The following is a 23918-nucleotide window of genomic DNA, read 5'->3' as shown; positions in this document are numbered from 1 at the left end:
TTTTGCTTCATCCGTTGACGGTATGCCATCAGCCGAATGGATGCCTTGGCTCGCTCCTCGTCAACCAAATCCAGCTCCATGTTCTTTCGCTCGGCGTTGCCTTCATCGTAACATTGGACCCGGACGGACTCGACGCCGACTTCAACCGGAATGACCGCTTCGCCGCCGTACACCAGATGAAAAGGTGTGATGCCCGTTCCTTCCTTAGGAGTCGTTCGGATGGCCCATAAAACGCCCGGCACTTCATCCGGCCAACTCCCTCCCAAGTGGTCGAGCCGAGCGCGCAGAATACGGAGAATTTCCCGATTGGCCACCTCGGCTTGACCGTTGCTTTGGGGGTAAGTCACGGACGTGAAGTGTTGCTCGATGCCGTAGCTTTTGCACCAATCTTCTAGCACCTTCCCTGTGAATTGCCGCCCATTGTCGGAAACCAATCGGCGAGGGATACCGAACCTACAGATGATGTGTTGCCAGATGAATTTTTTGACCATTTGTTCGGTGATCTTGGCTAGTGGCTCGGCCTCCACCCACTTGGAAAAATAATCGACCGCCACCAGCAAAAATTTCCTCTGCCCGGTCGCCATCGGAAATGGACCCACAATATCCATTCCTCATTGATCGAACAGACATAAGACGGTTGATACCTTCATCTCCTCTGCCGGTCGGTGAGAGAAGTTGTGATACTTCTGGCACGAAAGGCACGTAGCTACTGTCCGAGCGGCGTCTATTTGTAAGGTCGGCCAAAAGTATCCAGCTAGCAGGATCTTCCTAGCCAGTGATCGTCCGCCCGGATGTCCTCCGCACGATCCTTGATGTACCTCTTGGAGGATGTAAGCCGAGTCCTCCGAGCTTATGCATTTCAACAGCGGGCGAGAGAAAGCCTTCTTGTAGAGCTGATCGCCAATGAGTGTGAACCGACCGGCCCTCCTCCTGAGCAACTGGGCTTCATCCCGATCGGCCGGTGTGGCTCCCGAGCGGAGGAACTCTATGATGGGTGTCCTCCAGTCGCTTGGAAACGTGAGGCCTTGCATCCGGTCGACGTGCGCCACCAGCAGTACTTTTTCAATTGGTTGCTGAATGGCGGCCGGCGTTATTGAGCTTGCGAGTTTGGCTAACTCATCGGCTGCCTGGTTCTCCGTTCGGGGAATCTTCTGAATAAGCACCACTCGGAAAGTAGCTTTGAGTTTTTCGAAGGCCTCAGCTTAGAGTTTAAGCCGCACGTTGTTGATTTCAAAGGTGCCAGAAAGTTGCTGAGCGGCCAACTGTGAATCCGAATAAAGTGTCACCCGACCGGCTCCCACATGCCGTGCTACCTGCAATCCGGCTATGAGGGCCTCATACTCTGCTTCATTGTTGATAGCTTTGTAATCTAGCCGGACGGATAGGTGCATCTTTTCTTCTTGAGGTGAGAGCAGCAATATTCCAATCCCACTTCCGAGCCGAGTGGAAGACCCATCCACATATATTCTCCACGTAGCTTCCGGCTCTGACCTTTGCACTTCGGTCACAAAATCAGCCAAGGATTGCGCTTTGATCGGCGAGCGGGGCTGATATTGAATGTCAAATTCACTTAGTTCTGTCGTCCACTTGATGAGCCGTCCGGACGCTTCTGGATTCAACAGTACTCTTCCTAGTGGACTGTTCGTCCGGACAATGATGGTGTGAGCCAAGAAATATGGTCGAAGGCGCCGAGCGGCTAGAACCAAAGCAAAGGCCAACTTCTCGAGCCCGGTGTAACGAGATTCAGCATCTTTTAAAATGTGGCTCAGAAAATACACCGGCTGCTCCTCACTGCTGGACCTTACAAGTGCTGAGCCTACATCATGCTCAATTGAAGACAGATAAATATAAAGTGACTCACCCCCAATCGGCTTGGCTAGTACAGGTAGGGAATTAAGATATGTCTTCAATTCTTCGAATGCTCGGTCGCATTCCTCGTCCCAGTGAAATTTAGTGGCCTTGTGCAAAATTTTGACGAAAAGGAGGCTCCGGTCGGCAGTTTTGGAGATGAATCTGGATAATGCGGTTATCCGACCGGTCAACCGCTGCACTTCCCTTGTATTTCTTGGAGGCGGCATGTCTTGTAGAGCTTTCACCTTGCTGGGATTTGCTTCGATTCCCCGCTCGGTCACTATGTACCCCAAGAAACGCCCTCCTTTTGCTCCGAACAGACACTTCTGGGGATTTAGCTTGACTCCATATTTGCGCAGCGCTCGGAAGGTTTCTTCCATGTCCTTGAAGAGATCGGCCGCTCGGACGGATTTGATAAGAATGTCGTCCACATAGACTTCTAGATTCCGCCCGATCTGCTCCCTGAACACTTTGTTCATCAAGCGCTGATAGGTGGCCCCGGCGTTCTTCAATCCGAACGGCATCACATTATAGCAATATGTGCCGTCGGCCATTACAAAGCTTACTTTTTCTTGATCTTCCCGGGCGAGCGGCACTTGATGATATCCTTGGTAGGCGTCGAGCATACAAATTAATTCGCAGCCGGCCGTAGAGTCCACCAGCTGATCTATCTCTTTGGGGCATGCTTTGTTTAAGTCCCGAAAGTCTATGCAGACTCTCCACTTGCCGCCCGGCTTGGAGACTAATACTACGTTAGCCAGCCAGCTCGGGAACTGCACCTCGCGTATATGGCCGGCCTCCAGAAGCTTTTCTACCTCCGCCCGGATGATGGCATTCTGCTCGGCGCTGAAATCTCTTTTTCTCTGCTTTACCGGCCGAGCGTCCGGTCGGACATGCAACTCATGTTGCGCTATGCTCGGCGAAATTCCGGGTAACTCATGTGTCGACCAGACAAATACATCATGGTTTCGTCGGAGGCATTGGATCAGCTCCTCCTTCTGCTTCTCCTCCAGATCAGAGGCAATAAAAGTTGTAGCCTCCGGTCGGGTCGGGTGAATCTGCACTTCCTCTTTTTCTTCATAAATTAGAGAGGGTGGCTTTTCAATGATGGCATTTACCTCAATTCGAGGCGCCTTCCGAGCGGAGTTGGATTCTGCTCGGACCATCTCGATGTAGCATCGCCGAGCCGCTAACTGATCTCCCCGTACTTCTCCCACCTTATCTTCGACGGGGAACTTTATCTTCTGGTGGAAAGTTGAGATGACCGCCCGGAATTCGCTGAGCGCCGGTCGTCCCAAAATGACGTTGTAGGATAAGGGAGAGTCGACCACCACGAAGTTTATTGTCCTGGTCCTCCTGAGCGGCTCCTCTCCCAGCGAAGTAGCCAGCCGGATCTGTCCGACTGGCTGAACTTCGTTGCCCGTAAACCCGTAGAGCGGGGTCGTCATGGGCAGCAGCTCGGCTCGATCAATTTGCAGCTGATCGAACGCCTTCTTGAATATGATGTTGACCGAGCTCCCTGTGTCAACAAATATGCGGTGAACGGTATAATTTGCTATTACCGCTTTAATGAGCAGAGCGTCGTCGTGGGGCACTTCAACTCCTTCTAAGTCCCTGGGCCCGAAAATGACTTCCGGTCCACTTGCCCGCTCTTGGCTACAACCGACTGCGTGCCGGACGCCCGCCTTTCTGGCTCGGTTGGAGTCTCCTCCGGTCGGCCCACCAGCAATGACGTTGATCTCGCCCCGGGAAGTATTGTTCCTATTTTCCTCTTCCCGAGTGGACGGTCGGGACCGTTCTCTGGATGCTCGGCGATTCTCCTGTCTTGGAGATCGGTGCCGATCGGGCGTCTGTTGATGTCGCCTCTCGGTGCGGGTCCGGTCAGTTTCATGGGTCCTTTGTCTCCGGTCAATGGAAGGAGACCGTCGTTCGGCTTTCCTGGGAACGGGATTAGCCACGAAGGGAAGACTTCGACAATCCTTCGTGTTGTTCGTATCCGTCCGGTGGAAGGAGCAGAACATAGGGGTCCATCTCTTCTTTGGCTTGATCCGAGCGGCAGCTACTTCTTGCACTTGGGACCTCACACGAGGGGAGCGGATTGCTTCGGCCCTTGGTCCTCTAGGCGGTTGATGAGCGGCATGCTGTCTCCGTTCGACATGAATAGGCGCCCTCTCGGTTGGAGTTTCCTTTTTCCGGGCGGCTTGCGCTTCTTCCACGTTTATGTATTCGTTGGCCCGATATAGCATGTGATCATAATCTCGGGGCGGCTTTCTGATGAGCGACCGGAAGAAGTCCCCATCCACTAGGCCTTGTGTGAAGGCATTCATCATGGTCTCCGATGTGGCCGTTGGAATATCCATTGCCACCTTGTTGAACCGCTGGATGTAAGTTCGAAGCGATTCTCTTGGCTCTTGCTTGATGGCGAACAAGCTGACACTTGTCTTCTGATAACGCCGACTGCTGGCGAAGTGGTGGAGGAAGGTCGTTCGGAAGTCCTTGAAACTTGTGATGGATCCGTCCGGCAGCCTCCGAAACCACCGTTGAGCCGATCCCGAGAGAGTGGTAAGAAAAACTCGGCATTTTACTCCATCTGTGTATTGATGGAGTGTAGCCGTGTTATCAAACTTACCCAGATGATCATCCGGGTCTGTTGTTCCATTGTACTCGCCGATCGTCGGAGGCACGTAGTGCTTGGGCAAAGGGTCTCGTAGAATAGCCTCCGAGAATTGGCGATTGATCTGCTCGGGAGATGAGTCCGCTCGGGGGGCTTTCCCCTTTCTGTCATCTCGCCTAGGCATCTCGTCTGAAGAAGATCCTCTATCTCTTCGAGCTGGTGCGGCTTCAGGGGTGCGAAATAAGGCTCGATGGAATGCGACGGTGGCTGGAGGTGCTTCCGCTCGGCCACCCGACGCAGATGTTGCTTGTTGCTCCGGCCGCTCGGCTGCTGCTTTCTATTTTTGCTTCACAAGTTTGGCGGCCCTCATCTCAACCAGAGCGTCGAGTTCTTCTGTTGAAAGCGCCACCGTGTGTTGTCGTCCAGCCTCGTCCATCGTTCCCGTTCGGATGCAGGTGCGTTCCCACAGACGGCGCCAAATTGATCCTGTCCGAATCAGAAGTCAACGGACGCTGGGGACGTGGCGCTCCCTGCTGGACCCTCGAGTGCTCCGGCGAACCTGCAACAAACCGAGCCGGGAGGGGTGTCCCGACGACGACCCTCCGACGCTCAAGTCAGGCGAGGAATAACAAAGAGGTGGCTTCAGAGATTAAGACCCGCCTACCTCCGATGAAGAAATGGAGGTCTTATATAGACCTCTCGAAGGAGCCTGGGTGCGCCAATCAAAGCAATCACCTGCTTTCGACCATGCTCAGGTATGGGTTTGTCAGAAGGGCATCCATAAGGCCATACCGCTACTGTATCAACCTCTCCATGATGTGACGGCGAGATCCTCCATCGTGCACTCTTGTGTACGGCGTAATCATCATACATGCCTTTGCTGACATCCCATATCCTGAGTCGAACGAATAGGCCGCTCGGCTAATCTTTGTATCCTCGCCCTTATCCTGGCCGAGCGGACCACCCGCTCGGCCCTTCGATCCCAGCCGGGCGGACACCCGCTCGGCCATTCAGTCTTCCCGCCTTGGCGTCGGAAACCCAAGCCCATGGCTGAGTTATCTTTGGCTCCGCTCGGACCTACTCAACTGCTCGGCGCGGCCATTAACCGCTTAGTCAGCCCTCCATCTGTCCTCAAGCTGGGACCCTTCAGGAAGTGGGTCCCCCATTCTTACCGCCGGATCAATTATTTTCTTCACTTCTCCTAAATTTATAATTTAGATCCGCCTTTGTCCACGATTATATAAGGTTCAGTAAAAATAGGTGAATGTTTAATTTTCTTTTCTTATGCGAAGGTAAATTTTCTTTGTCTTTTTTAGCTCGTTTGTTTTCTCGTGCATGCACGTGAGCCTCACATCTCAGTTCATCACTGACTTGATCATCAAATAGTGTAATATCGACAATGTCAACCCTCAGCTGACAAACTTTGCTTTGCAGGACATTGAGAGCAGACGCACCGATAAGAATGACAATGGGTAAGATTTCATATCCTCCGTACTCATCCTCATTTATTATATCTATATCCATATTCATCCTCATACCCGTCGAAATTTCGGATATCAATATCCTACACATCATCCTATTACTCCATACCATTCTATTTTTTTTTTTTAAAAAAAATTTCAATGTACTTGTCAGCTCTTTCTTGTCTCGTGCTTTTTCGATCGGATGAATATTTCTTGTAAAAAAGAAGATGAGATATGTATTGATAATCGAATAAAGAGACAAACTAAATTTTTTTTTTAAGTTAGAAAGTGGGCTAAAGTTTTTTGTTTCCTAAAAATGAGGCTTTATCCGATCAGGAAGCATGTCCGCAGCGGTCCGCACGGGCTTTATCCGCAGCATAGCAGTTCTGTATATATATATATATATATATATATATATATATATATATATCGGATATCGAGTAGGATATGGGTAGGATTTTACCACATCCGCGACCATACTCATACCCGAATACTCATTTACTATAATCGGATATAAAAATTCTCTCTATATCCTCCTCCATTCGGGTCGGATGTCAGATTACCCATCGGATTCAGGTGAAATTGTCATCCTTACGCACCGATAAATCGACATCAACCATAGATCCAAGCGAATGACAAAGGGCACTATCACTAGATACTTCTATATTCTTTTTATCTTTTTATATATATTTTTTCTATATATATTTTTTCTCAATATACATCATCAATCCAACTCATTAATAATTAAAGAGTCAGATTCTAAAAATATATGTAATTATTTTCAACAACAACTCAATATATATTTTTCCTCTTAATATTATTAAAAATATTAAAAACATAAGGTCATAATTATATTTTATAAATTTTTTCACATTGGCCTTTAGTCAAAAGGAGAGTTAAGTGTTATTCTTTCAATAAAGGGGGTAAAATGCTATTGGATAGAAAATAGAGGGGTTAAATGTATTTTACCCATTTGCATATAATACATTTTCGAGTCGACGAATTTAATTGCCAGCTGTCACTTCTCTTTCCTTCGGAAGGAAGCTTAATTACCTTATCTGATTACTAATTACTCCATTCAGTCGCTCACTAATCCACTAAACGACGGCGGGACGATCACCGACGACGACACCTTGAACCTTTTGCTTCCTCCGCCGCCGAGGACACCGGATGCTATCTCTCCCTCCTGCCAAAGGGCACCCTGCTCCTCCTCTGCACCTTCGGCCGGAAGCGCCGCTGGGTCCTCCGGCGTCGTCGTCGTCTTCGCCGGCACGATGATGCTGGGCGGCACCGCCATCTCCGTGGCCGGTCCACTGCCTCCGCCGAGACGGAATTCGCCTCCTCCGCAGCCGTGGCGGTGGAAGATACTGGCGAACGTCGACTGGTCGCTCACCCTGTTCCGGCTCCCCTGTCCATGCGCACTTCGAGAGATTCCGCCGCCGCCCACGAGGCCGCGGATCCCCCCGCTCAGCCTCGCCCGCAGCGCGGCCAGAGCGGAGGCGCCGATGGCGGCGCCTGCGCCAGCGAAGTTGGTGCGGGCGTTCTCGCCGCGCAGCGCCCGCGCAGCCTCGTCGTAGGCGCGCGCCGCCTCCTCGGCCGTGTCGAAGGTGCCGAGCCACAGCCGCACCCGCTGCGACGAGTCCTTGATCTCCGCCACCCACCGCCCCGACGGCCGCTGCCGGACTCCCACGAAGCGGCGGGCGCCGGAGCTGGTTGACTTCGACTTGTCTTCCGCGACGGCGGATTTCAGGATCCCATTTCCCGGCATTCTCTTCCGCTGTTAACTACGATTAATTAATGGAATTAACGAATGTCATTAAGCAGCTCTTAATTTATATAGATTAGGGATGATACTTGGCACTTTTGCATTTCGGTCCATTTTGTCGCATGCGTAGTTTTTATACTTTAGTCAGTTTGTAGGGGGCAATTTGCACTTCGTCCTTTCTGGCGCTGATGTGAACTCTGAATTTAATTACTTATTAATATCTACGTGCCAAATAATATGTGACATTAAATCAAATATGGGGTTTAATTAGAAAAATAAATTATTAATTAATTTAATTTATTTTACTGGAATGATTAAATAATATTTTCAAAAATATAATTAATTAACTAACTAATTAATTAGCGCGCAAGTGGACAGAGCCACGACGGCCTCTATTAATTCCATAATTTAATGGTTTGTACGGTTCCTAATTAATCCTAATTTGGCGGTATATTAATAATTAACGTATTCCAAATAATTCCAATACGTTGTGTCTACATATAACGGACAAAAATAACGTATGATATACCGTGTATTATATATGTCATTGGGGTGAGTTTTGTTATGTAACGGAATTAAGAAAGAAGGGAGAAAGCGACATGAAGTTGATGATAAGAGAAAGGGATGGATGAAATGATTGAAGGAAAAGATAATTAAATAAATGGAGTGAATTGTTTTTAGGTTAAGATCAGGCTCCAAAAAAAATATATTATTTTATTATAATTTAATTCCTTTTCAATGGTAAAAGGGAATGTAGAAAGGAAAAAACTATTAAGGGAATGGAATGAAAATGAAAAAGGAATCGAATGGAATGGGAAGAATGATTCGTTATTTATTTATTTTTTTAAGTTGATTCTATTGATACAATGATTCCATATTGAGTAAGCATAACTTAATTTAACAACAAATTTATTTATTAAACAATCTTATTTTAGATGTTAGTCGGGTCTTATTAGACCGAGATGTACACGAGAGGAAGATGAATAATATGATTTTCAAAAAAAAAAATTACTTTTAAAAATAAAGTAAATGAGCATAGCGAAAAAAAAGTAAAAATAAAAAAGTACAAGAACACAAGTAGTTTTATTTAGTTGGAGCCTTTAACGAATCTTACTTCAAGACTCAAGTCCCGTGGACCTATTGACAGGTAATCAACTAAAATACTTCTTCCGAAACTATCGGAAAAGGGGATCGAATATAAGGAAAATTGGAACAAGTGTAGCACACTACACTTTTCTTTTTCCATAAAGTAAATACAAAATTTAAATTTGTTACCCAACACTTTTCGAAGATTATCGCCTTAGGCTCGATGTCGAGCGACTCTTTAGCAATAGTCGGACACAGTGACGTTGTAGTAGAACAACAACAAGAAGTCGGAGCAGTCAGAACTTCAAACGGATGTGTAGAATCTCGTAATGTTGGTGCAGCAGGGATCGGCAAGAGAAGGTGAATTTCTTACAAAAAAATAACCCTTTCTTGTTCTTTTGATTTGATTTGACTAGGACAACTAAAATAAATATAATAATAAAATTGAACAATTAATGAAAAAGAGGCTCAGAAATTACTTGGTTACAACCTAAGTAGTGGTTAATCCAAGGTAAATAGAAGTGCACTAAAATTTTCCTTTGTAGGCGAATAAGCATCTTACACTCTTTAAAAGCTCAGAAAAAGACTAGGAAGTGAATACACAAGTTGTAGTTCAGTTGTTTAATATTTCCTAACTCCAGGGGTCTGTTATAGCCCCTGGAAGATCCTATCTGTGGGTGGAAGGCGCCTTCAAGTGGATAAAATTGTTGGTGAAATTTGCACTAATGATCTAACTCGTGTTTTGATGAATGGCAAGGGGATTAAAGTTAGAGTGTTATTGTGATCTAATGTATTTACCGAGCGTGCAGAGATTGACGTGTCCAGGGGACCTGACACTCGGATGAAACCCAACTAGGTCTGAGAACCCGATAGTTGGTATGAAGCATAGATAGGTCAAAGGGCCAACCTAATATTTGGCAGAAAGTCCAGCTAGGTCTGTGGGGCCTAACAGCTGTTGAAGTCCAATTAGGTTTGTGGACCTGACAACTGGCATGAACACCTGGTGGGTCGAGAGGCTAATCGATGGACTATAAATTGGTAAGTGAATGTAAGTCACTGGAGGAGAGTGACTAAGTGAGGACCTGTCCCGGTTGAGGGGACAGTATGCGTCAGTCCAGTTTAGGTCCATTTTAAATCCCTAAATTGAGATCTTAACTAGTTCATGATCCCAAAAGGATAAGAACTAATTAAAACTCCTTATTATGATGGTACTAAAACTTATTTTGCAGGTTATATATAACAGTGTTAGATTAACCTAACTTGCAAGGCAAAAGGAGTAAAAAAAGGCCTCGGGTGAGCAGTACCCTAGGTGCCTTCAAGCATTGAAAGGCGTTTTCATATTGTTCATGGAAGACGTCTTCGATGCTATGAAAGGCTCCTTCCAATGGATAAAATCATATTTTATTACAGATAATGAGCAAGCTGTTCGGGATCAATTTTCATACGTTGGAGGTGCTTTCAAGGCTATGGAAGACGCCTTCCATGGTCAATAAAAGAACATTTCGAGCAAGGCTTCTAACACATCACTTCTACGATCCTCTACACATCCGTTTGAAGTTCTGACTACTCCGGCTTCTTGCTATTTTTTCATAGAAGTCTGTCTACAAGTATTTATCTAATTAAGTTTTTATTAATTAGATTGTTTTTGTTAAGTAATGTTAATGTAGGATTTTTCATGCATTTTTTATTTCATATTACAATTTAAAGCATGCAAATTTTCATATATTTTAAATTTATTTATCATAATTGCCCCCCCCTGAATCCTTGGGTCTTTTCTCCGGACATTGAGATTTGTAGTGTCCCATCTTTTTGCACTTGAAGCATTCGATGTGGTCCTTCCTTTTCTGGACACTAGATATTAGTTCCTCCTTTGCCTCTGGTTGTGCGGATCAGTTCTTTGGACATTGACTTTTATAGTGTCCTTTTTCACTGTTAGAGTGTATACTAAAAGTCTAGCTTTTGGTATAAATATTTATCTAGAAATAAGAATCACATTAGTCAAATGTCTACATTTATGATAAATGTAGTTGCTCAATTAATTTATATTGTAGATAACATGGTGTGTGGTGTCACACACAGAAGATCATGTTATTGGTTCCTTATAAATTATAAACAGTAGCTCATGACCAAGATGGAAAGGAACAAACCATTGGAAGGTCGTAGTGTAATTAGGTATTAGTTTATCTTAACTATATAATTACACTAGTACACTTAGAGTGTATTGAGTAGGACCATTTGAGGTCGTTCCTTTTATACTGACTTTATAAAGGAACAAAGACCTCAGTTATTATGGAAGTGTGTGCTCTTAATCCTAATATAATAACAAGCACATATATTTGATATTTATTTCTTTAATTTATCAATGGGTGAGATTTAGTTCGATGAATCAATAAGCCCGATAAGTTGGGAAATGATATCACTTATAGTGTGTGTTGTTGATTATAGAAGGAAACTGTGTCCTAGTAATCTAGGTTGAGAATGTCCCCAAGAGGAGCTCATAAGGATTGTCATGTTAAACTCTGCAGGTGGACTTAGTCCGACATGATGATGAAGTTGAGTGGTACTACTCTTAGTGCTAGATATTAATTAAGTGAGTTGTCAGTAACTTACTTAATTAGTGGACATTTGTTATCTTAAACACAGGGAGACTAACACACTCATAATAAGAAGGAGCCCAAAATGTAATTTGGGATTGGTGCGGTAGTTCAATAATAGTTCTTTAGTGGAATGAATTATTATTGATGAAATTAAGTTGTGTGTTCGGGACGAACACGGGATGCTTAATTTCATCGGGAGACCAAAACCAATTCCTCCTCTCGGTCCCTATCGCAGCCTCTAGTATATAGAGATTTATACCCACCGCATACCCACCTTCTTACCCATCCAATGGGGCCGGCCAAGCTAGCTTGGAACCCAAGCTAGGGCCGGCCAAGATCAAGTGGATGAGTCATGTAGGTGGCCGGCCAAAGCTTGGGTCCCAAGCTTAGGTGGCCGGCCACTAGAATATTAAAAAGGATTTTTTATTAAAATTATTTCTTATGTGGATATCATGGTTTTAAAAGAGAGTTTAAAAAATAAAAAATTTCCTTTTATAGCTTTCTACAAAAGATTAAGAGAAGAGATTAATCTCTTTCCTTATTTGTAGATTAAAAGGATTGTTTTAATTTTTGGTAAAAACTTTCCTTATTTGTAAATCATCTACATGTTTAAAAGAGAGTTTAAAATTTGAAATCTTTCCTTATTTGTTGATTAAAAGGTGGATTTTAAATTTTAAGAAAACTTTCCTTTTTAACCATGTTCATGATTTAAAAGAGAGTTTAAAAATTAAATATTCTCTTTTATAAGTTTCTACAAGAGATTAAGAAAAGATTTGATATCTTTCCTTATTTGTAGATTAAAAAAGATTTTAATTTTTAGAGATAACTTTCTTTTTATCCACATGTTTAAAAGAAAGATTTTAATTTATAAAATTTCTTTTTTATTAACCAATCATGAAGGGATGAAAATTATTGGAGAATTTTTTTATAAATTTCTAGAGACAAATTAGGAAGTTTTAATTAATTAAAACTCTCCTTGTTTGTAGCTTTAATATGGCCGACCATATGAATTGATGAGAAGAAAATTATTTTTAATTAAATAAATTTTCTTTTTCAATGGCAAAAGAATTAAGAAAGTTTTTATTAAATTTTCCTTATTTGCCAAGACCAAGGATTATAAAAGAGGGGGTAGAGGAGGCTTCATAGGGATCATCTCTATTCTATTTTTCCTTCTCTTTTCTCCTTGGGTGTGGCCGGCCCTTTCTTTCCTATCCTCTCCTTTGTGTGTCCGAAATCTTCTCATGGTGGAGATAGCTTTGGTGGCCGGATCTAAGAAGGAGAAGAAGGAGAGAAAAGAAGCCTCTTTTCTAGCATCCCTTGGAGCATGGTGGTGGTGGCCGAACCTCTTCATCCTAGGAGAAGTTTTGATGGCCGAAACTTGTAAGGAAGAAGAAGGTGCTTGGTGGTTCTCATCTCGGAAGATCGTTGCCCACACAACGTCCGAGGTTAGAAGAGGAATACGGTAGAAGATCAAGAGGTCTTTCTAAAAGGTATAACTAGTATTTTTCCTTTCCGCATCATACTAGTTATTTTTGGAAATAATACCAAATACAAGAGACATGCGATTCTAGTATTTCGAATTTGTTTTCGATGTTGTGTTCTTTGTTTTTTTTTTCTTTTCCTTGTGATTTGATTGTTCCTTTCGGTTAACCTAAAGTTATTTTAGGAAATTAAATATTAGCTTTCCTTAAAAGGTTTTGTCTAGTCGGTGGTGGTTGCTCCCATATCCAAGAAGGTCATGTGCCTCGCCACGTCAGTACTGGGAACCAATTATGGAAATTAATATTTAATGGAATTAATAACTTAGGTGATTTGGATCGAACGTGTTAAGTTCCGCAGGAGATCCAAGTCAAAACCTAAAAGAACAAATAGATTAAACTTTGGATCAAACGTGTTAAGTTCCGCAGGCGATCCAAAATTTAATTTAAAAGAACACATGGTAGCTAGGAAAAGGTTCAGACCTTTGTACAAATTTTTATACAGTGGAACCTCTAGGTTTTCCGAGTAGCAATCAACAATTGGTATCAGAGCTAGGGTTTTGCCTCTGTGTATTTGGTATTAGTTTAATTATGCACATGTCATACATAATTTAGGCAGGTTAATAGTAGGATGTGCTAACTTTGTGGATGCAGGATCCAACTATTATGGCTTATAGTTATTATGTGTGTGATTGGACCATTGGACATGTCAAGGGCATTTTATTGTGTGTGTATGATTATATTATAAAATACAGCAGGAGCTGTTTTTAGTTTTATTATGATTTTATTTTTGATCTAGTTACATGTACATTCCTTTTATGGAATATAGGATCGATGGATGTAAATTTTATTTTATGTTCGATCTAGTTTACATGTACATTCCTTCGAGGAATATAGGATCAAAATGTAAAATTCTATTTATGTCGCGGATCGAATCTTGCAAAACGTGGAACCTTCTAAGGACCAGAGGCGCAGCGGAACTAGGAGCAAGATGGATCAAACGTAGAACCTTCTGTGGCCAAATATGGCAGCAGCTTGGGATGACAACACACGGAGGACAACAAGAGATAAAAGCCATAATAGTTGAAAATTAGATTTTCTATTTATTGCTTTTATATTGTGCTGTGTGTGCATGTTAGTTTACATATTTAGTAGGCTAGCATAGTTAAAATTCCTCATTTATAAATAACTAAGTGGGAGAGGATTTTAAGTAAATCCCATGGTCTCCATTCTTTGGTTTGTAAGTGATACAAACAAGCTTGCGCGTTGGCTCTGAGTGCCTTCCTCCATAACGGATGAGCTTGTTTGTGGATCACTAGAACAGACTTCCATTTTTGGATGACTATAGGAAGTTAATTAAGAGCGTGTGATCTTCCCCAACGGAAGGGGCATAATCTTATTAATGGACTTAGTGTCAAGTAATGGTATACACTTAGACACATCTAATAGTATCCTCCCCATCGGAGTCACTGCTATTATTTGTGTGACCAAATGATATCAACTATTAATTTTATTTGTCAAAAAGTTAGGTTGACAAGATAATAAAATTAATGGGTTAAAACCCTCCTTTTACAAATGTTGAATTTGTATACGTCCACACTAACGTGGCATGCAAAATTCACGGTGTTTGAGGTGTTGGTGAATTTAAATAATATTGTTTGAGGAATCAATATTTTTTAAATTCAAAAGTTTTTTACCAAATATTTGATCAAAGACAGATCAACTATTAATTTTATTCGTCATAAAGTAAAGTTGACGAGATAATAAAATTAATGAATAAAATCTCCTCTTCAATTTTGTATATGTCCACACTATCGTGGCATACAAAATTCATGGGGATTTTTAAGGAGTTGATCTTGACTAAGTATTTTTGTGATTCTTAGGATTTAAAATGTTTGTCAATCCCCTAGTAGTCATACTATAAGAAAGACTTAGTAATCCCAATTATAATGATTGGAAATAGGACTTGGACATTAAGGTAAACTGTCTTCTTAGAACTAAGAACAATATAGGTGTATTTAATTCATTAGTTGAAACATATTTAGTGGTGTTATCTACCAGAACCTGGAGTGTAGATACAGATGTCATTAATCATGTCCGCAATTCATTACAGGGTTCCAGGAAACCCGGCAACTAAATGAAAATTAAAACACTGTCTACATGGGCACTACTGTAAAAATGGTAGCTGTTGCAGTGGGAGATGTTTATCTTTTGATAAGAATAAAACATGGATTTTTGAGTAATTGTCTTTACGCACCAAGTTTAGAAAGAACTAGTTTTCAGTTTCTAAACTATTCAAAGAACTTGATATTCTGCCTCTTTTAATAACAAAGTTGTTATTAAGAAAAAAAGGGAAGTTATCTGTTCTGGTACGTTGGTTGGCAATTTATAAATCCAATAACTCTCACGATGCAACAAATGGAAATTAGTAACACATCTTCTAACTTTAAGAGAAAGTAACCTTCGAAAATGAACCAATTATATCTTTGGCTTCTAAGGCTAGGTTATATTAACTTGAGTAGGATTCATTGGTAGCTGATGAACTTTTGGGTTCATTAGTAGTGGAAATCTTTCCAACCTACGAGTCTTACTTGGAAGGAAAAATAACCAAGAAGCTTTTAAGTCTAAGGGGTATGGAGTCAAAGATATATTGGAATTGGTTCATTCTGATTTGTGTGATCCTATGAGCATTCAGGCAAGAGGTTGTTTCAAATATTTCATCTATTTTATAGACAACTATTTGAGATACGGATATATTTACTTGATGTGCCGCAAGTCTAAGTGTTTTGATTAGTTCAAAGAGTACGAGGCTGATGTGGAGAAACGACAAAGCAAAAGTATCAAGACACTACGGTAAGATCGTAGTTGCAAGTACCTCTTGGGAGAATTTAGGAGTCATTTATCAGAAGTAGGGATTCAATCCAAACTAACTGCACCTGGTACACTCCAACAGAATGGTATAGGAAAAGGAAGGTATAGGACTCTTATGGAAATAAGTAGATTGATGAGTTATTAACAATATTATCAAAATCATTTTAAGGATATACTCTGGAAACGAGAGTGAATATAGTACCTTCTAAAGTCAGAACTCTCTACTCATATAGAATTGCTGAATAGGCGTAAGCCTATTTCGAAGCATATTCGAGTCCAGCACATATGCAGAAGAGAGACAATGATAAGTTGGACAGGAATTCACTTGTTTGTGGGTTATCCTAGTAAAATGAAAGTAGGTTTATAGTCTTAAAAATCAAAAGGTCATTGTTAGCATCAATGACCGATTTTTAGAAAAGGACTATGTAATAAACCATGTGCCCATAAGAAAATTTGTTCTTAAGGAAATAATAAAAGGCATGTCTAATCTAGTACTAACTGTACAAGATGAGATACCACAAGGAAACTGCAACACGTATCACAAATGATACACAATTGCAGAAAGTGCCTTGTCGTAGTGGGAGGGTTGTTAGGCAACCTAAAAAGATTCATGTTTTGGGAGAGTTTTTGGACTCGATCCCTGGAGGACATGAACCTGATCTCCGGACATATGACGAAACACTCCAAGATAAAGATGCAACATCTTGGCAAAGAGTAATGAATAACAGAATTAGCATATATGTATTCTAATAAAATCTAGAAGCTTGTAGAACCATCAAATGGTGTAAAAGCCTTTGGGTGTAAAAAGGTCTATAATAGGAAAAGAGGGATAGAAAGGAAGGTAGTAACTTTCAAAGCAAGGCTTGATGAAAAAGGAAACTTTTTCACTGGTAGCCATGCTTAAGTCTATCAGGATTCTTTTATCTATTTGGCAAGTGGATGTCAAGACAGCATTCCTTAATGGAAGTCTTGATGAAAGCATCCATATAAAGCAACCAGAAGGGTTCATTGCAAAGGCTAAGAGCATCTTGTGTGCAAGCTCAATCAGTCTATGGACTGAGGCAAAACTTCAAGGTCTTGGAACATCCGGTTTATCAAAGTAATCCAGACCTATGGATTTATTGAGTAAACAGATAAGTCTTGTGTATACAAAAGGTGTGATGGAAACGTGGTGGTATTTCTTGTACTATACGTAGATAACATTTTTGGTAGTTGGAAACAATATCAAAATGTTGTCAGAAGTAAGGGTATGGTTGTCCAAATAATTCGATATAAAGGACTTGGAAGAATGTATATATTTTTGAAATCAAAGTAATAAGGGATCGAAAGAAAAAAATATATTTTACTTATCCCAAGCTTGATACATTGGAAAATCCTTGCTCGTTTTAAGCATGCAAAACTCCTCGGAAGGTTTCTTACCTTTTAAGCATGGAGTGTCTTTATCTAAAGAGATGTCTCCAATGACATCAAAGGAGATTGAGGACATGTAGGCAGTTCTTTATGCTTCGGTAGTTAGACAACCTAATGTATGCTATGCACGAGATCAGAAATCTGTTTTGCCAAGGGCATAGTTAGTAGATATCAAAGTAACCCTAGACAAGGACATTGGACTGCAGTAAAGCATATATTAAAGTACCTTAGAGGCGCTAGAGATTATATGCTAGCTTACAAGGTAGTTAATTTGGTCCCTGTGGGTTACACGGATTTTGACTTCCAATCGGATAGGGACAATAATAAGTCGACCTGTGGGTTTTGTGTTTACTTTAGGAGGAAAAGTCATAACTATGGAAGAGTGATCAGCATAGGTGTTTTTCTGGACTCCACCATAGAAGCTGAGTATATGGCAAGCCTCTGAGGTAGCCATAAAAGCTGAATGACTTAATTACCTCAAGATAGACTTAGATATGATTTCTAGTTTGTCCAAAGATTATTACAATTTATTGTAATAATAATGGTGCAGTAACAAACTCGAAGAAACCATGAGTCTATAAGGCAAGTAAACACAATAGAGCGCAAGTACTACCCAATACGAGAAATTGTATAACGAGGAGAAGTTATTGCCGCCTAGATTGCATCAGATGATAACCTAAGGTCCTTAAGGCAAGAGCTTTTTGAAAGGCATGAGAATCAGATGTATGACAGCAGATATGACAACTTAGTCTTTTAGTATAAGTGGGAGATTGTTAGAGTGTATACTAAAAGCCTAGCTTTTGATATAAATATTTATCTAGAAATAAGAATCACATTTGTCAAATGTCTACATTTATGATAAATGTAGTTGCTCAATTAATTTATATTATAGATAACATGGTGTGTGGTGTCACACACAGAAGATCATGTTATTGGTTCCTTATAAATTATAAACAGTAGCTCATGACCAAGATGGAAAGGAACAAACCATTGGAAGGTCGTAGTGTAATTAGGTATTAGTTTATCTTAACTATATAATTACACTAGTACACTTAGAGTGTATTGAGTAGGACCATTTGAGGTCGTTCCTTTTATACTGACTTTATGAAGGAACAAAGACCTCAGTTATTATGGAAGTGTGTGCTCTTAATCCTAATATAATAACAAGCACATATATTTGATATTTATTTCTTTAATTTATCAATGGGTGAGATTTAGTTCGATGAATCAATAAGCTCGATAAGTTGGGAAATGATATTACTTATAGTGTGTGTTGTTGATTATAGAAGGAAACTATGTCCTAGTAATCTAGGTTTAGAATGTCCCCAAGAGGAGCTCATAAGGATTGTCATGTTAAACCCTGCAGGTGGACTTAGTCCGACATGATGATGAAGTTGAGTGGTACTACTCTTGGTGCTAGATATTAATTAAGTGAGTTGTCAGTAACTTACTTAATTAGTGGACATTTGTTATCTTAAACACAGGGAGACTAACACACTCATAATAAGAAGGAGCCCAAAATGTAATTTGGGATTGGTGCGGTAGTTCAATAATAGTTCTTTAGTTGAATGAATTATTATTGATGAAATTAAGTTGTGTGTTCGGGACGAACACTGGATGCTTAATTTCATCGGGAGACCAAAACCAATTCCTCCTCTCGGTCCCTATCGTAGCCTCTAGTATATAGAGATTTATACCCACCTTCTTACCCATCCATCCAATGGGGCCGGCCAAGCTAGCTTGGAACCCAAGCTAGGGCCGGCCAAGATCAAGTGGATGAGTCATGTAGGTGGTCGGCCAAAGCTTGGGTCCCAAGCTTAGGTGGTCGGCCACTAGAATATTAAAAGGATTTTTTATTAAAATTATTTCTTATGTGGATATCATGGTTTTAAAAGAGAGTTTAAAAATTAAAAATTTCCTTTTATAGCTTTCTACAAAAGATTAAGAGAAGAGATTAATCTCTTTCCTTATTTGTAGATTAAAAGGATTGTTTTAATTTTTGGTAAAAACTTTCCTTATTTGTAAATCATCTACATGTTTAAAAGAGAGTTTAAAATTTGAAATCTTTCCTTATTTGTTGATTAAAAGGTGGATTTTAAATTTTAAGAAAACTTTCCTTTTTAACCATGTTCATGATTTAAAAGAGAGTTTAAAAATTAAATATTCTCTTTTATAAGTTTCTACAAGAGATTAAGAAAAGATTTGATATCTTTCCTTATTTGTAGATTAAAAGAGATTTTAATTTTTAGAGATAATTTTCTTTTTATCCACATGTTTAAAAGAAAGATTTTAATTTATAAAATTTCCTTTTTATTAACCAATCATGAAGGGATGAAAATTATTGGAGAAATTTTTTATAAATTTCTAGAGACAAATTAGGAAGTTTTAATTAATTAAAACTCTCCTTGTTTGTAGCTTTAATATGGCCGGCCATATGAATTGATGAGAAGAAAATTATTTTTAATTAAATAAATTTTCTTTTTCAATGGCAAAAGAATTAAGGAAGTTTTTATTAAATTTTCCTTATTTGCCAAGATCAAGGATTATAAAAGAGGGGGTAGAGGAGGCTTCATAGGGATCATCTCTATTCTATTTTTCCTTCGCTTTTCTCCTTGGGTGTGGCCGGCCCTTTCTTTCCTCTCCTCTCCTTTGTGTGGCCGAAATCTTCTCATGGTGGAGATAGCTTTGGTGGCCGGATCTAAGAAGGAGAAGAAGGAGAGAAAAGAAGCCTCTTTTCTAACATCCCTTGGAGCATGGTAGTGGTGGCCGAACCTCTTCATCCTAGGAGAAGTTTTGATGGCCGAAACTTGTAAGGAAGAAGAAGGTGCTTGGTGGTTCTCATCTCGGAAGATCGTTGCCCACACAACGTCCGAGGTTAGAAGAGGAATATGGTAGAAGATCAAGAGGTCTTTCTAAAATGTATAACTAGTATTTTTCCTTTCCGCATCATACTAGTTATTTTTGAAAATAATACCAAATACAAGAGGCATGCGATTCTAGTATTTCGAATTTGTTTTCGATGTTGTGTTCTTTATTTTTTTTCTTTTCCTTGTGATTTGATTGTTCCTTTCGGTTAACCTAAAGTTATTTTAGGAAATTAAATATTAGCTTTCCTTAAAAGGTTTTGTCTAGTCGGTGGTGGTTGCTCCCATATCCAAGAAGGTCATGTGCCTCGCCACGTCAGTACTGGGAACCAATTATGGAAATTAATATTTAATGGAATTAATAACTTAGGTGATTTGGATCGAACGTGTTAAGTTCCACAGGAGATCCAAGTCAAAACCTAAAAGAACAAATAGATTAAACTTTGGATCAAACGTGTTAAGTTTCGCAGGCGATCCAAAATTTAATTTAAAAGAACACATGGTAGCTAGGAAAAGGTTCAGACCTTTGTACAAATTTTTGTACAGTGGAACCTCTAGGTTTTTCGAGTGGCAACCAACATTCACTGCACTCAAAACATGTTATGTGATCTTTAAATTTAGAATTGACAATTTTACCTTCTAAATCCTCGTTAGGATTCTCCCCTTTGATCATTATCATCTCGGATTTAGGCTTGGACACTTATTCTAATTCGAGTTCGGATCCATCAACCTCCTCCTCAGCCACTAGTGCGAAGAAGTTGATTTGGTCTTATTCTTCTAGGTCTGGCTCTGAGGATAACTCTCCAGATTCAGACACGGATTCGAACTCACTTTCGTCTTGATCTTCTAGCTTTGATGGAGTCTCGTGAAGCTCGATCAATTTGGTCCGCAACTCGAATGCATTCTTGCAATCTTCTAATTGACACAAAATTTTGTTAGGCAAAACACTAATTAATATATCTATTACCTTTGTGTTTGCTTATGAGTTTTGAGAAGGTTATCTCAGTGTGATCCAGTTGTCGAAATTGTTGCTTCCTACAAAGCATTCCATCATTTGCCTCCAGGAATTGAAGTAGACTTGATTGTACGGTGGAGGTTCATGGATGCTTCTCCCTTCTTGATAGGATGCCGACATTCTTGCAAAAAAAAAAAAATAGAAAACCAATTTCCAAGACTTTCGTCTCGAGATTAGTAGTGTGGAATAAAAAAAATATTTCTTAAAAATTAAGAGAAAATACTTTTAAAGAAAAAAGAAAAGAATTTTAAAAATTGCTCGAAAAACGGTTAAGTAATTTCAGAACTACGAGACTCTGATACCAATTATAGGATCGAACGAGTGCGATAGGGGGGGTGAATATCACACTCTTTAAAAAAAAAATTCTTTTCATATTTTAAATACAAACATAATATGTAGCGAAAAGTAAAAGACTCAGTTCGGTTACTTGGTTCAAAGCCTAGGTCGACTTCTACTCTAAACTCCAAAGCCCGCGATCCTTGACCGCAACGATGGGCAATATACTAAAACCCTTTTTTTTCGAAATCCTCGGAAAGAAGTAGATCGTACAAATACAAATAGAAGATAGTAACAGATTACTATCTTCTTTTATATAAAATACAATGCAAGCTTTAAATAATTATATCGATGAGAGTAGAAGATGAAGCTCGGTTGGACGAATGGAGTTGCTTGCTTGAAGATGTGTAGAAGACTTATAACGTAAGTAGCTTGTGCAGAGATGAACTTTTTATCAATCAGAATCCATATCTCAGCCTTGGACCTCGAGTTCTCTTTTATAAGAATCGTCGACGTTCCGTCGACCAATCCCCAAGTTCGATCGATCGAACCAGCTCCCTTCCATCTTCGCTGAGGTCTGATGCTGATTCAATCTTCGGCATTTACTATCATTGAAGTGTTCGGTCGACCGATCACCTTTTTCGATCGATCAAACAGATAATTTCCCTATTCACCGAGATTCGCACTTAATGTTGTATTGATGAGATACCGTTCGGTTGACCGATCTGCTGGTTTGATCGACCGATCAGCTTAGCTTCTTTCTCTGCTTCTGATCGAGCTGATCTGTGTCACATCGTCAGGGTTCGGTCGACCGATCAAGTTCTGATTGGATTCGCTCTGGTTTAGTCTGAACTTGTGTCTGTTCTAAGTTAGTCTGGTTCGATCGATCGATCAGGCCGAACCTGCAAAACAACGTTAAACAGGATTTTCCTACAAAACAAAGATTAACATAGTAATATATAAAATGCATGAGTAATGATAATTGACAGTTGATCTCAACTTGAAAACCTTCCCGGTTTCTTCAGTTAGATCAGCGAGCTTAGGTTGTTCCCTTCAGGGACATGACCTCACTGTCGCTCCTCCAGTTGTTTACCTCAACCTACTTGCTAAACATTGGTCCTCCAGACTTGTTTGGACTTTCTCTTCTCAGCGTCTGACCACCTGATCCACTAAGGTCTTTCTTGCAATACTACATTAGCTAGCAGTAATAATAGTAATACAGAATGCTATGGTAAAACTAAACTTAGAATCACCAAGATCTGCTGGTCTGGTCGACCGTGCGCGGTCGACCGAAAACCATCCGATCAACCTTGCTTGGATTTTACTCCTCAAAACTTCTCACTACCTAAGGTTATCTCCCCTTAGGATTTTCACCATCTAGCTTCACTTACCATAACATAAGGTTACCACCCCTAGGGTTTTCTCCACCTGACTTCACTCACCAAGACTCAGTATTCGGCTACCCAGGGATTAGGTCCTCCAAACCTATCCAACTGGCTTGCACGATCTACCGAGATTTTCCTTGCCTCAATATTCGACTACCTAGGGATCAGGTCCTCTAGACCTATTGAATCCACCTGGCTTCTATGATATACCGAGATTTCCCTTGCCTAGCCTACAACTAGGACTTCCTTTGCCTAACTTTGGTTAGGACTAGTCACTCGGTTGACTTCCACCTTTGTCTAGCCACGACTAGGACTTCCCATGATCAAGATCCATTAAACTTACTTAAACATATTTGTCGGACATTAAAACCTTGGAGGTCGATTGCACTAACAGGAACTCCTCTTTTCCTAGCATCTGGTCAACGTTGACCTGTTGAGACTTCTTCACCAAGTGTCCGGTCAAATCTTTTACCCACTTGGATTTTTCTCCTTGTGCCAAGTATCCGGTCAATCCTTTGACCTACTTGGACTTTTCTCCTTGTGCAAAGTATCCAGTCAATCCTTTGACATACTTGGGCTTTCAATCACCAGGTGTCCAATCAACCTAGACCCACCTGGACTTCCACATACCTGGCTTCACTCACCAGAATTTTTCTTTTGCCTAGTTTCACTCACTAGGGCTTTCACCTGACTTCATTTACTATGATTTCTCATTTGCCTAGCTTCACTCACTAGGGGTTTTCACCTACCTTCACTCACTAGGATTTTCCAACCGCGTAGCTTCACTCACTAGGACTTTCCATCTACCTGGCTTCAGTCATCAGGACTTTCCGCACTAAGTGTCCGGTTAACATTGATTCACTTGGATTTTCATCATCTGAACTTTTCATCTGTATGGCTTCACTCACCAGAACTTTCCACACCAAGTGTCCAGTCAACACTGACCCACTTGGATTTTCATCATCTGTCAACCTTTCCATTGAACTTGCCCTTGCCTAACTTCCAGTTTGTGTTGGTACAGTTAGCACTAATGGTCTAACTTAAGTTTTGATGAATAACAAAGTAGGTTAAGTTAGTTTTGTTATGATATAACACTTTGACTGAGTGTGCAAGAGAAATCCAGCTAGGTCGACGAGCTGACCGGAAAAAACTTTTGATGGAAAAAGGGGTATGGGCGCTTGGAATGCAAAAGTTTATCTCGTCGCAACGTGGAGCGCACTGATTGGTTGGGCCGACGTCACAC

At 40.9% G+C, this 23918-nt stretch overlaps 1 protein-coding gene across 1 annotated transcript; it reads right to left on the bottom strand.

The window, feature by feature from the left end:
- Positions 1-6829: 6829 nt before the first annotated feature.
- Positions 6830-7730, bottom strand: LOC121989927 (ethylene-responsive transcription factor ERN2-like). Its single transcript, XM_042544227.1, has one exon. It carries the CDS (start codon positions 7694-7696, stop codon positions 7007-7009), a length of 690 nt encoding a protein of 229 aa, XP_042400161.1. The 5' UTR covers positions 7697-7730; the 3' UTR covers positions 6830-7006.
- Between the last annotated feature and the right edge of the window lie 16188 nt (positions 7731-23918).

This window comes from Zingiber officinale, chromosome 6B (genome assembly GCF_018446385.1).
Source record: "Zingiber officinale cultivar Zhangliang chromosome 6B, Zo_v1.1, whole genome shotgun sequence".
In the NCBI taxonomy this organism is placed as follows: domain Eukaryota; kingdom Viridiplantae; phylum Streptophyta; class Magnoliopsida; order Zingiberales; family Zingiberaceae; genus Zingiber; species Zingiber officinale.
The sequence above is the reverse complement of the archived record's forward strand: the minus strand, read 5'-3'. Positions and strand labels throughout refer to the sequence as shown.

Coding starts and splice junctions, on each gene's coding strand:
- LOC121989927 (XM_042544227.1), bottom strand. CDS start 7,696: ATGCCGGGAAATGGGATCCTGAAATCCGCCGTCGCGGAAGACAAGTCG.